This window comes from Rhinatrema bivittatum, chromosome 2, assembly GCF_901001135.1.
Source record: "Rhinatrema bivittatum chromosome 2, aRhiBiv1.1, whole genome shotgun sequence".
Lineage (NCBI taxonomy): Eukaryota > Metazoa > Chordata > Amphibia > Gymnophiona > Rhinatrematidae > Rhinatrema > Rhinatrema bivittatum.
This window is the reverse complement of record NC_042616.1, coordinates 270,575,257-270,591,998: the sequence shown is the minus strand read 5'-3', so window position 1 is coordinate 270,591,998 and position 16,742 is coordinate 270,575,257. Positions and strand designations below refer to the sequence as shown.

General features: G+C 43.5%; 1 protein-coding gene across 1 annotated transcript in view; it reads left to right on the top strand.

Moving 5' to 3' along the window:
* AMPH (amphiphysin) overlaps positions 1–16,742 on the top strand; it is a 467,360-nt gene that overhangs the window by 363,109 nt on the left and 87,509 nt on the right. Inside the window, exons 20-22 of the mRNA XM_029587079.1 lie at positions 797–879; positions 2,131–2,272; positions 8,072–8,200. Coding sequence (XP_029442939.1) covers positions 797–879; positions 2,131–2,272; positions 8,072–8,200 — 354 coding nt within the window. The remainder of the gene's footprint in view (positions 1–796; positions 880–2,130; positions 2,273–8,071; positions 8,201–16,742) is intronic.

Genomic DNA, 16,742 nt, shown 5'->3' with positions numbered 1-16,742 from the left:
GTGAAGGCCAACAGCAAGTAGTAAATGACGTTATTATTCATTAATGAATAGCCCTCTTTGGATGACAGCAAAAGGAGTTTGATGAAGCTGGAATGAACTGCTAGTGTTAGTTCATATTACTGGGTGGAGAGGTTTGTCTGTTTTGGTGCTAATCTTTAGTAATGTGGGCTCCCAATGCTTCTCCAAATGTTTGACCAGGTCAAGCCAGGCTCCTAGTGCTGCTGTCTGGAAGCAGTTGTTCGAAACTGAGATGACAGAAAAAGTAATGTTCCTTTTTATCATTTCTGTCTTTTTTTATGCACGCTATTTGCAAATAGCAGGTACTAAAAACAAACAAAATAAAAACCGAAACCAAAGAGCATTTGTTGGCATGCACACCTCTCTGAAACCTCTAGAGACAGGAGCAAGATTTTCTCAGACCCAGGCATCATGGGTGATCCAGTTAAGGAGAAGTGTCCCTGCTGTTGATGGCGTTTGGCAGTAGATCCCCCTCCTCAGTAGACAGAGGGTACATTATGAACATCTTAGAACGAGCCTGCTTGCAGCATTGCAGTCCATGCTGACCAGCAGCACCATGGCTCATGTCATAGTAGAACTAAGCTAAGCAGCTAAAGAAATTAATAGAATCTCTTTGAATGGCATTCCTGGAGGAGAACTGCAGTACAGCTGATGTTGGGAAGATTCATTCTGGAACTGTTAGTAGAAGTCTTGTAATACATTTCATTTTTAAATATGGTTTGGGAGTGGGGACTATTTCTTCAAAATATAAATTTACATTGTATTATATTTCCCTCAGCTGTGCCACAAGCTGTATGAGGTGATGACCAAGTTGGGAGAACAACATGCGGATAAGGCTTTTACCATCCAAGGAGCACCCAGGTAATTGTGGATAACTTTTTTTTTTCAACCATTCTAAGAGTTACAATCTATATATATATTTTTTGTACTGTGATAATATATGTTTTAAAAAGTAACAAAAATATATTTAAGTTGGAATCTGAAAAAGTATTGGTTCAATTGCTTAGTTTTATTTGTTATTTATTTTTTAAATAAATATTCACCCTTTCTGTATTGTGAAATGCAAGTGGGGAAAAAACATCCCCAGGATTTATAGAAATATATTCCTTGAAAGTGGATTTTTTTTCCTCAATATTATGAATGTAAGAATGTGGTCATTCGTACAATAGTCCTTTGTATGTTGGGATTTTTTTGTGGGGGGAGGGGGATGGTGGGTGGAGAATGCTTGCAGTAAATTGTTGAACAGCTGTTTTATTTAGTAAACTGCTGTGAAAAGATTTCTTAATAATATTCGTTTTCCTTTAATATTTTTCACAGAATGAGGTGGTGAGTGAAACAAAAGATTTCTGAGCTGAGGTGTAGCCTTGTTATGCTTTTATAAATAAACGCAATTGTCGGCTAATCTCTCAGTCATGTACTGTAATGTCTTTGTTCTGGTTAGAGATCTTCAAGAGCCAGGCTTCAGCCTATTAAACCATGTGTTCCTAGATTGCCAGAAGGAACTCACTGTGAATTTTTGTAGTACACATATCGCTTTTTCAGTAGTTCTAGCCTTGGACAATTCTAGCTATTAGCCTGTATCCCAGATGCCATGTTAATTAACTGGTTTCATTAAAATCATTGGGATACCTAAATTATCACAGTTTATTCTGTGATTACATAGTCTATGCAGCAGCTGGCCCATAAACTAAATATTTAATAATTAAGTAAATCAACAATGCTTAAACATGTATCGTGCATGTTTTATATTATATACTGCTTTTTAAAAAATTTTCATGCAATATTGTTTACCAAAGGGCAGTACAGTACATTGATATTGAACAGATATGAGTTCAATGTAAAACCTACAAAAGCAGGAACCTTTTTAGTATACTTTTCATATTTCACACTGACTATGCATATGTTGCAGGATGCAAAATTGGAATTTCCTGAATGCCAGGTCTTTGTCTCAGTTGTTTGTCAAGCACACCCATTCTTCATGCTGGGAAATGTGCACCATTGACTGTTTTTCTCTTTCATTTTTTTTTTTCTTTTGCATTCGTGCATGCATGAAAGCAATTTGACATGAGACAGTAAACCCTTGGCATTGCTCATTGCTCTATTCTCATCCAGTGATTCAGGTCCACTCCGCATTGTGAAGACACCGTCGCCTCCCGAGGAGCCTTCACCACCCCCCAGTCCCGTAGCTAGTCCTAATCATACACTGGCACCAGTTTCATCACCAGCACCAGCACGACCTAAGTCACCTTCACAGGTGAGAATGCTGTGAGAAAGACATGGCCATTTTGCAACATACAATAATTTCTAGGGATGTGAATCGTGTCCTCGATCGTCTTAACGATCGATTTCGGCTGGGAGGGGGAGGGAATCGTATTGTTGCCGTTTGGGGGGGTAAAATATCGTGAAAAATCGTTAAAAATCGTTAAAAATCGAAAAATCGAAAAATCGAAAAACCGGCACATTAAAACCCACCCCCGACCCTTTAAATTAAATCCCCCACCAAATAACTTAAATAACCTGCGGGTCCAGCGGCGGTCCGGAACGGCAGCGGTCCGGAACGGGCTCCTGCTCTGAATCTTGTCGTCTTCAGCCGGCGCCATTTTCCAAAATGGCGCCGAAAATGGCGGCGGCCATAGACGAAAAAGATTGGACGGCAGGAGGTCCTTCCGGACCCCCGCTGGACTTTTAGCAAGTCTCGTGGGGGTCAGGAGGCCCCCACAAGCTGGCCAAAAGTTCCTGGAGGTCCAGCGGGGTCAGGGAGCGATTTCCCGCCGCGAATCGTTTTCGTACGGAAAATGGCGCCGGCAGGAGATCGACTGCAGGAGGTCGTTCAGCGAGGGTTCCGGCGCCTCGCTGAACGACCTCCTGCAGTCGATCTCCTGCCGGCGCCATTTTCCGTACGGAAAATGGCGCCGGCCATACGCGTATGGCCGGCGCCATTTTCCGTACGAAAACGATTCGCGGCGGGAAATCGCTCCCTGACCCCCGCTGGACCTCCAGGAACTTTGGCCAGCTTGTGGGGGGCCTCCTGACCCCCACGAGACTTGCCAAAAGTCCAGCGGGGGTCCGGAAGGACCTCCTGCCGTCCAATCTTTTTCGTCTATGGCCGCCGCCATTTTCGGCGCCATTTTGGAAAATGGCGCCGGCTGAAGACGAAGATTCAGAGCAGGAGCCCGTTCCGGACCGCTGCCGTTCCGGACCGCCACTGGACCCGCAGGTTATTTAAGTTATTTGGGGGGGGTTCGGAGGGTGGGGGATTTAATTTAAAGGGTCGGGGGTGGGTTTTAGGGGGTTTTAGTGTGCCGGCTCACGATTCTAACGATTTATAACGATAAATCGTTAGAATCTGTATTGTATTGTGTTCCATAACGGTTTAAGACGATATTAAAATTATCGGACGATAATTTTAATCGTCCTAAAACGATTCACATCCCTAATAATTTCCATGCAGGGCTCTACTGAAGTGTTAATGAGCAGCACATCACTTCTTCATTAGAAAATGCGAGGAGAGTGATTCCTCCACCCTGGATTGCACCTGAAGATATTAGAGCCTGATTTTCAAAAGCATTTACATGTTTAAAACTGGGTTTTACAAATATAATTGCACTTTACCCATGCAAATGGGCTTTTGAAAATTGCTACAATATATGCCATTGAATTGTCAATAGGTTGTACCTATTTAATTGCACTTAACATGGGTAAATGGCTTTTCAAATTGCTAAAATAGAATGTTATATTTACATGTGTAACTCCTTTAAAAATTCACCTGTAAGATTTCTAAAATTCTTAGATTGGAACTGAGATAGACAATATTAAATAAAGTTTACTGGGGGTACTTCATGCAATTGAAAATTTAGCAGATAGTACACTTTTGTCCAGTGCAATCCACACAGAAATCAAAATCCAAACACAGTTGATTATTTTACAGACAAAGAAATATGTTGCATTAAGGAATCCTTTTCTCTAAATTCCCTCACCGTGTACTCTTTAGAGATTATCCTAGCCCTTGTCCCTGTATTGGTACCTGCTAATAGTGTGGCGATCTCTGTCTTCCAGGAGATGGAACTGGATATTCTCCTGAATAGCTATAGATAAACCTTTGCTCGCTATCCTTTAAGCATCAACTCTGTAGAATTTCACAATCTTGGGCAGTCCTTCCTCTGACCAGCCTAAAAAATCTGCATTTTAAAACAGACCAAGATAATCTTCAGCGCAGGAAAAAAAGAATATAGGACTATCTCCACTATCCCAGTAATCAGCCCTGCTTCTCTTACTCTTAAGAGTTGAGTGAGTTGCAGTAGTCTGAGCAAGAGATATAATGGCTCAAACAGCATAATGAAGGCAGTATTGCTAGGAGAGAGTGGAGATATTGGAGCTGGCAGAGATGGAAGTAGGCTGCTTTGTTAGAGGTTTGATGATTAACTGGGAGTCTAAGATGAAGCCAGGTTCTGGATTTGAGAGCTAAGTGTTATTCCTTTTGGGTGAGGCTGACTGGTTTCATGTTCCCTGTCCACAGCATTTTAGTCTTATTTGGGTTTACACTCACCTTGTTTTGTTGTAGCTAGCAAACCACCTTTTCCCGTCAGTTGTTTAGGTTACAGATTGTAATGTCATGGTTTGTGCTGAATGGAATCATTAATTGGATGTTGTCAGCGTAGAGGTAGTTGACCATTTGATACTCTCAGATTAGTTTGCTAAAAGGGGCCAGATAGATTTTGAAGAGGGTGGGGTAATAAGATGGATGAGAACTGACATGAGAGAGGGTGAGGCTCTGAAACAACCATTCCAAAGGGATGTAACTTGTCTACAGTCCTGGAGAAAGGAGGTGATCCATGCAAGAGCAGGTCCTGATATTCTTAAACATTCTTACACTCTTTATGTGCTCAATGAGAAGCTTGTTATCCACTGTGTTGAAAGCTGCTGATAGTCGTAGAGATATCAATGGGGCTGGTTGTCATCAACCTAGGCAAAGTCAGAGGTCATCCACCAGGCCTAGTAGTGTTGCTTATGCTTATGTGCTCTGGTGTGACTGGATGCCAGACTGATGAGGATCTAGGGCATTGTGATGATCAGGTGTTCAGAGAATTGTAGTAGTACTGCCTTTTCAGATTGGGTGGTAGTTGTTAGGGTCACTTGTATTGAGGTTGGGTTTTTCAATGTAAGCTGTGCGACGGTGCTATTGCTTTCTTCAGGCATTCTGAAAGGTGGACTTCTGCAAGTGATGTGTAGTCTGGATATGGTATGTTAGTTGTTTGATTAGCCAGGATGGACATGGAGTTTCGGTGGGTAATATGATGGCTCTGAGGATGGGAAATAGGGAGTCAATATCATTAGCTTGCAAGAGGTTGAAGTTTGTCAGAGGATGGGGATGGGATGGTGTTGATTGCTGGGGTTATGTAGATTTTCTCCACCTATGGTAGGTTTCTTCTCCACCTCAGATCTGATGCATGTGATTTTCTCTATGACGAATGTAACAAGTTTGTTGCAGTGTGACTTGTAGCAAAGGAGGGAGGAAGACTTGGGGCATTTCCAGGAGTTTGCTTATAGTGCATGATAGTTGCTTGGGTATGTTTCAGCCTGGTTGTATTTGAGTAGTAGTCTTGTTTTTCTTCATTATGGCTTTTCAGTAGCTTGTCTGGTGTCTCCTGCATTTCAATTTTATCTGTGGTGGGATTTGTTTTCTGCCACTTTCGTTCCAATTTTCTACCTGTTTTAGCTGTTTGAAGTCTGCTGAGAACCAGAGGGCCAGTTTGGGGTTCTTAGTGCTTGCAGTTTTCCAAGGGGCAATCTTATCCATGGCTGTTTTGAAGTCCATATTCCAGCTGTTCATCAGGGTATATGTGATGAGGGGCATGGTAAAGGGGATTCACCATAGTACATTGGAGAGTGTGTAAAAAGGATTGTGGCTTGAGGTGAGATGTTGGTCAGGGTAGTCCTTATGGTCATTTCTATTTCGGTCCTCTGGGGTGCAACTGGGTGAATTTCAAAAATAATTTGAGAGTGGTCTGCTCAGGATTGCTGGGTTTTCTTGATGTTCCTGATTTCATGATCATTAAGCAACTGAGTTGGGGTAGTATTATGTCGAGGATGTATCCTGCTTTTTGGGTTGGTTTGGTGATTAGTTGGATTATACTGAGACCCTCCAAGTGTGTTCAGGAAGTCTTGGGAAGGCTATGATGTGGATCACCAAGTAGATGTTAAAGTTTCCTAGGATTAGCATCCTTGGGTGCTCTAGAATGATTACTGACATTTAGTTGAAGGAGATCTTGCACAGTTTGGGATGTGTCAGCCTCATGTGCCTAAGTTTCAGTTAGGCACACGATGTTCGTATGATTGTCTGCCAGGAGATCATTTAAATGTTGAATTTGCTGTGTGTGGACTATATATTCAGTAAGGCTAATTTGGGTTTGTGGTAAGTGAAATGTCTGAGGGTTTCCTGGGACTGGTCTTCTGGAAGTCTTAGTGGGTATATAAGGGTTCTCTGGGGATTCTTTATTTGCATACAGGCCGATACAGTACAGTGCACTGTTAACCCGCGTTTGGACACACGTTTTCGACGCGCTAGCTTTACCCCTTATTCAATAAGGGGTAATAGCGCGTCGAAAATGCGCATCCAACCCCCCCAAAACTAATAGCGCCCACAACATGAAAATGCATGTTTGTTGATGGCCCTATAGTTATTCCCGCGGCGATTCAGAAAGTAAAATGTGCAGCCAAGTCGGAGGTCCCAAAAGTTAAAAATAATCAAAAATAAAAAAAATGTAAAATCGGCCCGCGGCTCGCTTCCTGCAGCTGTTTCTTGCTGTGGGTAGTTTCTTGCTGAGGGAGGGTCTCTTGAGGCCATTATAGATGAAATAAGGATAGGCATGAAAGTGCAGCCCTTTGACATCGGGTCTGCTGGTTGGCATGGCTCTTTAAAGAGCTAATCTTCTCACCCCTGATGACATCAGCAAGGGGGTGGGTTCAGGAGCCGGTCTCTATGATGTTGTGTGCTGGGCTGCCAATGTCTGCAGAGGGGGGGAGGGGGAATGGAAGAGGGATGCCACCACACTCACTCCTGCTGCAGGTGATCCTTCTTGGGGCAGCGCCATTAAAGGCAGCCTGGGCTGCAAACAAACCTACAGACGGGCGGGCACACACTCCCACATGGGCAGTCTCACGCCTGAGTCTGGTTGTCTGCTTCTCAAGCCGGCTGGGGCAGGAGATCCGGCTACTCTGCCCACATATGCCAGGTTCTGCTGGGAGCCACAGTCCATGGCCCCTGTCCAAGGATTGTCGCTATGATGCCTGGACTAGGTGGGAAGGGGATTAAAACTCAGGGGGGAAACTCCAGAGAGCTGTGAATTAAACTCCTCAGTAGTGGCAGAATCTAACTTGAGCTGGAAGCTTAAATGCGCAGGAGAAAATTGTGAAGCCAGGAGTATAAAATATCTGGTCAGGGCTCTAGGGGGCAAGGAAAGGTTTGTATATCTGAGTGAAAAAGGTATGTATAAGCATTTCAGTGAGCAGCGTGAAGAACATAAATGGAGCTTCTATAGCAACTTTCCTGAACTTTTTTTTTTTTTTTGCAGGCTTAGATGAATATCTTTACTTTTATGACAGCTGCTGTTGGGTGGTTTAGATATTCCCCTGCAGAACCTAAAAAAAAAAAAAAAAAAGAATTTGAGTTGGTCACACCCCCTCACAAAAGCATGCATGTGGTGTCTGCCCAAATAATGTGCACTGACTTTCATGTGATTCTCGGACACTCAAAAATATTGGCTTGCACAAAAGCTTTCTCTGCCTATACAGTGGTGAACTGGTCACTGCTTCACAAACATTGATTCCCATTGTGCAAAATTAACTCCTGAGTAAAATGAAATGAATGATCAAGTCCTAGTGACAGCATGCCTGAAAGTATGACAGAGCATGAAAAATGGGAAGAAAACAGGCCCTGGAATAATGGTCCAGTGAAGTCTGCGCATGCCCGTCTTTACAGTATATTTGAGACCACTTCTTGTGCCTGCCTTATTGTGACTGATATTCTCTTTCCACCCTTTTACAATTTGCCTAGCTGCGGAAAGGCCCACCCGTTCCACCCCTGCCGAAGCTCACGCCATCAAAGGAACTACAGCAGGAGAGCATTATCAGCTTCTTTGAAGACAACTTTGTTCCAGAGATCAGCGTGACAGCTCCTTCACAGGTCAGATTCCTGGGAGTTTCTCTCCTCTGCTATACAAACCCATTTACTTCTGCAGTAATTTGATTCTCACAAGTGACCTTCAGTCACCTGAAATAATACAGTGTGTACAAAAGAACTCTCATGCGCACAAGTGAATGCATTGCACAGGATATTTGACCCAGGAGGTCTAAACAATGTGCAGTACTGAATGAATGTTCCTCCTGTGCATGTGTATGTCTGGCCTTGGAAAGCTTAACCCCTTCCTTACCCCCTCAATATGCACCCCATATGTCACAAAAGCTGTTCTGCACAGGGCTGCCCACTGTCTCCAGATTGTTCGGGACAGAATGATCCAATCCTGGTTTTTTTTACCCCCATGCAGGATGGAAATCAGAACTACAGGTCCCTGCATGCAGTGGGGGTAAAACCACTGGACTGAAAAACCCAGAGCCAGGTGGTAGCCATGCTTCTGCTTGCCCCTCACTTTTGGGAGGTTAAAAGGTGTTGGTGTATACTCTAATCTTCCCTGACCAAAATACAGACTGCAATACCACGCACTAAGGGTTGTAGATTTTCCGTGGCATCCTGTGGGCAGCTTGACTTGAATTAGTGGAGCTGCGGAAGAAATCCACAGCTGTTTTCTATTATGCCTCTGGCCTCTTCCTGCAATGAGCCCACAAGGTGCCCTGGGCGGGGTTAGCACATATAAAAATCAAAGAAATTGTAAGAGAGGAATTAAACCAATTTGTAGCAGCACTGAAATTTCTTCTAGCACGTTTTTAATGGAGCCCCCCCCCCCGTACATTACATGCACAAGTGTATCACAAAAAAATGCCAAGGCCTAGCCGGTCAGGCGGGGAGAGAGGAGAGTAATCTGGATGAGAAATCAGAGCAGGAAGGCAATGGTACACAGGAGGATTTTCTATCAGCCGGCAGGAGTTTGAGCCTAGAGGTGGATTTTTAGTCGAGGTTTGAAATTAGAGTCAGAGGGGTTTGAGAGAGGGAAATGTAGTTTGCAAGTTATGGAGTGAACTGGAGGAAAACCTGAAGTTGGCATTGGAGGAAGGAAAGGATAGAAAAGGAGCGAGCGTGAATAGAGCAGAGTGTGAGTGGAGACAGAAACTGAAATCAGACCAGGATCTAAGGAGGGTGAAAAGGCTGAAAAATGTGCTGATGACACAGAGGAAGATGGGGAGCAGTGGATAGAAAAAGGGGCCAAACTGGAGACTTGGTAGATGTCAAGAGAAAAAGAATTGTGCATGGGGTAGAGAGAGGAGAAGTTCATTTGAGTCCAATTTACAGTTAATCATGTAGATGAGGAAGATGGGAGCATGTTCAGTTCATGCACGTGGATCCTGAGTAATGTACTACAAACATCCTTGTTGTTGGCAAAACTTGAGGCTATTTTATCAACTCAGGCAATCTAGATACAGTATGAATGTCAGTTCCTTGCTTCCAAACTTGGAAAATCACTGCACAACTGTCGGTTTCTGTGATCATTGGGTTCATGATATGATATGAGGACAGAGAGGGCAGGTTCATGAGCAACCTAAGGAAGTGTTTTTTCACAGGAAGGAAAATGGCTTCATGGATTAACTTCCTAGGAGGTAGTAGAGACCAACACAGTATGAGAATCCAAAAAAGCATGAGATAAGATAGGGGATCCTTAGCAAGTGACCAATACTGTTCAGACTGTGCTTCAGGCACTGATATTGACAGGTCTGGACTGTTGTAACTCTTAGTTTTTAGAGGTGCCTGCCTCTACTGTCCAGGCTTTGCAGGTGGTCCAGAAATTGGTGGCCCACATTTTGACAGGTACCTGCTGTTTTGAGCACATCACTCTTGTTTTTTATTCGTTACACTGGTTACCAGTCAAACAGACAAATCTGTGGTATTTTTTCCTTGGGTACCACAGTAACGAGTAATGAAGTTTAGTGAATCCTGTGATATTTCGCCTAGAGGTAAAATACCTACTGCCCTGAATGAAGAATGCACGATGGTAGCTCCACATCTCAGGGCCATCATCTTTTAAAGGGCCTAAGTACCCCCTCCCTGGTCGAGGCAAAACCTCTGGGGAGTCTTAATAAATACTTTGTACACACAATTTCAAAGGCTTGAAAAAAAAATGTATAGGGGGCAATTTTTAAAACAAATACAGATCCTGCAAATTAATTTTCAAAGGAAAACTCCTTGCGGGTTTTCCCTTTGAAAATTCAGAGCCAGCAGTGATACAGATGCAAAGTCCACTTCATAAATCACATGGGGGAACTTCAAAATGAAAATCTTAAGTATTGTCTGCTGGCTCTGCCCTACTCCTGTTCCCATCTCCACCCCTTTGTGTCATGGGTCCTTTTACCCTCAAGTGGGGGGAAGGAGGGTTACAATTTTCATCCCCTGATTAGTTACCCAGATAAAATTTTTTGAAAAGTGCCCTCCCTAATGGTAACACAAATAACAATTCCTAATACACATATACACATAATGGGGCAGATCTTAAAAACCTGCACGCGGCGTAGATTTGTTCGCGTAAGCTGTCGCAAATAAATCTACGCCCGATTTTATAGCATGCACGCGCAGCCGCGCACTTGTTATAAAATCCAGGGTTGGTGCGCGCAACGTTGGTGCATGATAATGCAACTTGCGCGTGCCGAGCCATGCAGCCTTCCTCTGTTCCCTCCGAATTTCGGAGCGGCCACAAGAGGGAACTTTCATTCTGCCTCCCCCCACCTTCCCCTCCTTTTCCCTGACTAACCCTATCTAAACCCCCCCCCCTTCCCTTTGCGGAGAAGTTGCGCCTGCCTCCTGGCAGGCATAGCTTACGCGCACCAGCCAACGGCCGGCTTGCGATCCCGGGCACAGCGGCAAATGGCCGCTGTGCCTGGAGGCTCCGGCTACCCCCCTGCCCCGCCCCCGGACCGCCCAGGACTGCCCACACCCCACCCCTTTTTGCAAACCGCCAAGCCTATGCAAGATAGGCTCGGCGCGCGCAGGGGCAGTTTTCGGGGGTTACGCGAGTAACCCTTTGAAAATCTGCCCCAATATACGTACATGTATGGAACCGAAAATGTTGCTAAAACTTCTCACAGTGTTAGACGTACAGTTCTTCATCATTACAGAAAAGAAATTCCATTTTTTCCACAAAGATGGATTTGCAATATGTTCTTTGGGTTGACATGAGTGCACTAATTATTTCATGGTGTAATGTCTTTTTACATCTCTCTGTTGCACCTGGCAAAACTCAGTTAGCTACTCCACAAAGATCTGAATATGTTGTCAGTCAAATCCACTTTTCTTAGTCTGTATTTAGCGGTGTCAGCAGCTGTGCCCATATGCCATAAAGATGCTTTCTTTACTGTACTGCAGCACTCTGCATACATCTTCCGATATACTGTTGTGAGGATTAGTCTGAATCTGGTCTTCATTTTGCAATACACCGTATATACTAAGGGGTCGATTTTAAAAGGTGCGTGCTTGCATCCATGTGTGCACGGTTCACACCTCCGGAGCAGAAGTAAACTCTGCGTGCCAGCCGGCTGCTGGCACGCGCTTCCCCAGGATAGCATCTAATGGTGCTGTCCCAGCCCACCCCTTACCGAGACCATGCCTCCTGGCCCGCCCCTTTTATGTGGCTCGGCACGTCTGCACGTATTTTTGCGAGCGCAGGCCTTTTAAAATTGGCCCTTTACTGTATAAGGATAGTGGAGGCAGGAACCACACTGACTCCAACCTTTCTTCATGCATCTTTCAACTTTTTTATAATAATAATCAGCATGCAAACACTGGTAGACTGCTTCCCTTTCAGCAGTGTAGTCTTACCTTAGCTTCCACCAGAGAGGTTCAGGAGCTGCCTTCTCCTGGAGACACTGGGCCTTCTGTTCCCAGCTGGGCTCTGCCTCTCATCCTGCCCAGCAGAGCTCTCCCCCTTTTTGTTTTTTTAAGGCGGACTGCACAGGTTAAGGAAAGGTAGTGGGCCACTCTTTTACAGTGCTCGATCATGTAAGTTTAAGGAAAAAGGTAGGTAAAACTCTGTTTTTCTAAAAGTAATTTAAGTTGTCCTGTTGAGTATGCAGTGCACATTTTATTCATTTTTTAAATTGATTGGCTCATGAGTTGCCCAGTATAGGGATGATTTGAGACGTTTTGCCTGTTGGTATATTTGTTCAGAGTTGCTTGTTACTGTTTCGCTTACTGTCTACTGTGTTTATTTCTGCTGTATATTTATACTGTATATTTTATATTGCATGTGTTTTTTATTTTGTAATCCAGCAAGAACAAATTCTTAGCATTGGAAGGCTATAAATTCAGTAAATAGATAAATATATCTCCCAACACTGCATCCTTCTCCTTGCAAAGGAATGTTGTGACAAATGAGATTCCTACTAATTTATGTCATTGCTCACACATAATATACTGGCTTCCTCCACTAATCTCAATAAAAGATAATGAACTTTTTTTTTTCTAAAGAATCCATTAATATGTACTAGTTAATGTCATGTGTCATTTTGCAAACTCTGTGATAAACAATATTCACTGCCTCGGAGAAATAACAAACAGTGATGAGAAATTGTATCTGAGCAGTTTTTAACTCTAGCCTGTTTGTTTTCATATAATGTTATCCAGGTTAACTAGTGATATATTGCACACAATCCGAATATAAAGTCCAATCCGGTGATACCAAAAGACTACGAATATGTATACACAGCAAAAAGCTGTTATCTTTGAATGTGGTGTAATATTGAATGTATATCTGCATTCTCATCTATAATTATGGTATCAAGTAGCACTAGAGCCGAATATAATTATGCTGCTCCAGAGTGCATCAGTTCTAACACTATCCACATTAAGGTGCCGATGTACTAACCTGCAGTATTTTCCACGGGTTAGCATCCTTTTTGCGTGCAATTTTGCTACAGATGCTAATGGGCTTGGAGCTCATTAGTGGATGTAGCAACTTGGTACTTGAAATTTTTTGTACATTGCTATGGCTGGGGACTTTGTGTACTCCTGGCTGCAGCAACACACGGATCTGACCCAGGATCCGTAAACTGCTGCTCAGATTTAAAGGGGCCTTGCAACCTGTGTGAGCCCCAACCGCACCAACAGGAGCCCACACCGCATCTGGAAAGGAAGCCGCATCTGGCCGCCTCCTCTTCCCAATAATAGGAAGTGAAACTGGGCCGCTGGCACAGCTTCCAGTACAACTTTTGTATATTCTTTTGTATATTTGTATATTCATTCATGTTCATTCTCCAGTTTTGCTGTCCTTTATTTCCTGGCTACCCTAGCCTCCAAGTGCTTTCTCCCTGTTATTTGTATCTGCGCTTCGGCCTTCTTGTTATATGGTTTTTGTTAAGTTAACCCCTAAGTTTGATGTAAACCGGCCTGATATGAAGCTTGTCATGAAGTTCGGTATAGAAAAATGTTAAATAAATAAATAAATATATAGCAGAAATTCCCTGGTGGTGATGACAGTAGCTTCCCAACCTCAGTTCTCAAGCCTCTCATAGGCCATACATTTTAAATTACAACTCCTTAGGGAAACTGAGCCCCCTTTCCACCCCTTGTCCCCCCCCCCACCCCCAATCCATCAAAATCCCCATTAGGCATTGACCACCTCATCCCACCTCTTGATGCCCCCAAAAGTTTACTCCAGTGAAGGGCTGGACTTTTGGGTGAAGGAGAAGTCCAGGTCCCCCCTTGCTCTTGCCCCACCAGCACCTGGTTTCAATATAGTGCCGGCTGGCAAGATGTGCCCCTTTGCATGTGCCACTGAAGCTCCAGTTTGAAACTGGGAGCCAATGGACTAGGAGAGAGTGGGGATCATTTCTGTCCCCAGAAGACCACTCTTTCAAAGCTTTTAGGGGAATGGAGGTAGTATGAGGTGGAGAGGAAATCTGTAATGAGAATTTTGATGGATTTTGGGGGGCAAGGGATTGAAGCTTCCCAAAGGGGTATAAATTTAACCTTGATGGTCCACAAGATGCTCGCCTGTAAAGGTGGGGGGCACTACAATGAGCACCAGGGAATTTCTCTTCCACTTTGGGGAGATGAGCGGGATGCTTACTCGGCCATAAGCCCCTTTATATTTGCATGCTGTTCATGCAAGCCACCATTTCCTGGGCCTGGCCTGAACAATATTTTCAACTCATTCAGGTATAGCTATGTTTTTTTGCAAAAAAGCATCCATAACGTCCTTTTTTTTGTGCCAGTTTTCACATTGTGCCAGATTTTGCATTGCAGCAGCTCAATATTGGCACATAAAGCCATACTTTCAAACATATCCACAGTACAGCATTTATGTGCACAAGTGGATGTGTGTACATTTAATATTAGTATTTTATAAACTGTGCAGTATGAGCTGCACAGTTTATAAACTACTACATATTTCTGATCCAAAAGTACATGCATATGTTTCATTTTTTACAAATATGTCCAATGCAAGAATGGATACTTTCTCAACCTATTTTATAAATATACTCGCATATATTTTAGATGCATAAAATAATGCATGTATATGTTATATGCTCGATTTATATGCAGAGACAGTTATTTTATAAAGTGTGCAAGTATGTTTTGAAAATACATACTTGAAATCACCAGTTCACTGATACAGCAGCCAATTCACTCAGTCCATTTCACTTAAACCCTCTAGCACTTTACTTTGAATCCCCACCAGTTCACCAAGACCCTCCCACCCAAAAATTACAGACAGCAGACAATTCTGATTTTACTTGTGTGAGTCAAATTAGCAAGTGTAAAAGTGTACAAATATATTTGGTGATATGTATGGGACTGTTTCTTACAAAATAGCAACTACCACATATGCTTATAAACCCCATGTCACAGGGATGCTGATTGACAGGCCAAGAAACCGTTCCTAATCGTGAGACAGAGACATGATCAGGCAGGCTAGGTTGAGGCAGGCGAAGATCGAGATAGGTGGAGGTCTGCCATGAGTCGGGGCAGGCAGCAAGCAGAGGCAGAGTCAAGATCAGGCAGGGTCAAAACCAGGAAATAGCAACTGGAACAACAGTGCAGGAACACAGGAAGGGATCCTATTGCTCAGGCGCTGGCCCAGAGGACCGCACATCTTTTTATGTTGCAGAGGTGGCGATATCAGGCCACACCACTGAGAGGCGGAGCTGCTGGCTCTGAAAAAACTGAAGAATTACTACTCAAAGAAACTGGATATCATAAAGGGACAGGACACCGGGAGCCATGCCGGACAACCACAGCTGAATGCAGGCCACCATGTCTGACCTGGGACCAAGAGGTACAGGATGCCAACAGCAGGACAGAAGCCCATGGTCGGCAGCATGTTTCACCCCACCCCAGAATGTCCCTAGAAAGCCCCTTTTTTCTGCCAGTAAAATGTGCATGCAAAATGGAAAATCTGCGCGCATTCTCGACATTTATAAAATAACATATCCATGAGTACATATTTCTTACACATTTATGTTATTTTCACTCAAGAAACCTCTTTGAAAATTAACTCCATAATTTACTATTACAAAGCTGACTTTTGCAGAATATTTTTGCAAAAGGGATTTTTACAAAAATATGAAAAAGTTCATGCAAAATGCCCATACTTTTATTTATTTATTTTTTTCATATTTGTGGGCTTTGTGCAGTATTTTTGCATTGAAAAACCCTTTTGCAAAGAATTTTGCACTTTAGTACATCAGCCTCTAGGGAAGACTTTAGTATTACAAATTGTGATTGTCAGTTTACAGATTTTTTTTTCAATCATTCTGAAAAATTAAAATGAAGATAGTGCTGTGGGGACAGAAGAAGATGGTAGACGCTGTCTAACTCATTTCAGGGTGTCCTGCTGCATGCATTTTTCTGTTTCTTCTTTTACTTCCTTACTTGAAATGGTGAAGAGGAAAGGAAAACCTGGGTATATCCACCTGAAACGGCGAAGGCTTCTACCCCTGGGCCTATAGCTCAATTTGTGTCCCATGAAGAGGACCAGCTTGCTGCCTTTGAGGTCAGACTACTGGGAGTGATGGTGGAGTGAAGTGGGTCACTGCTCTCCCTGACCCTTGAAATATCCGTGAGTCTGGAGGTGAGAAGGATGCCAGCCCACCCAGCTGAGGTCAACAATAGTGTCCCTGAGCTGATACAGTCCCCGGCTGATGACATCATCAAGACCAAGGGTAGGAGTACGGCGTGTATAGAGACTGCGGGAGCAATGCTGCAGAGTTATCGCCACTGGTGGATAGCCTTGAAGGAGCCAAAGGGACAGCTAACAGAAGGATATTTGCTATCTGTAGAAAAAAACTGCGGTTGAAGTGGGCCAAATGCTTTTTACCCTGAAGAAATTCCAGATACATTGGAGGCTATTTGGCTGGCTATTGAGGGCTTGGAAAAATCCCTATCTGTGCAGATTTTTCAAGTCTCTGGTAATTTTCAGAATATTAATGGAAGGCTTGAGGTAAAGGAGAAAAGCTTGGAGGACTTCAATAATAAGTTGATAGTAATAGAGCGAAAGCTTGCTTAATTATAAGCTCATGATGATATTATGGTGAGAGGTAATATACTCCTACTATAAAAGCTGGAA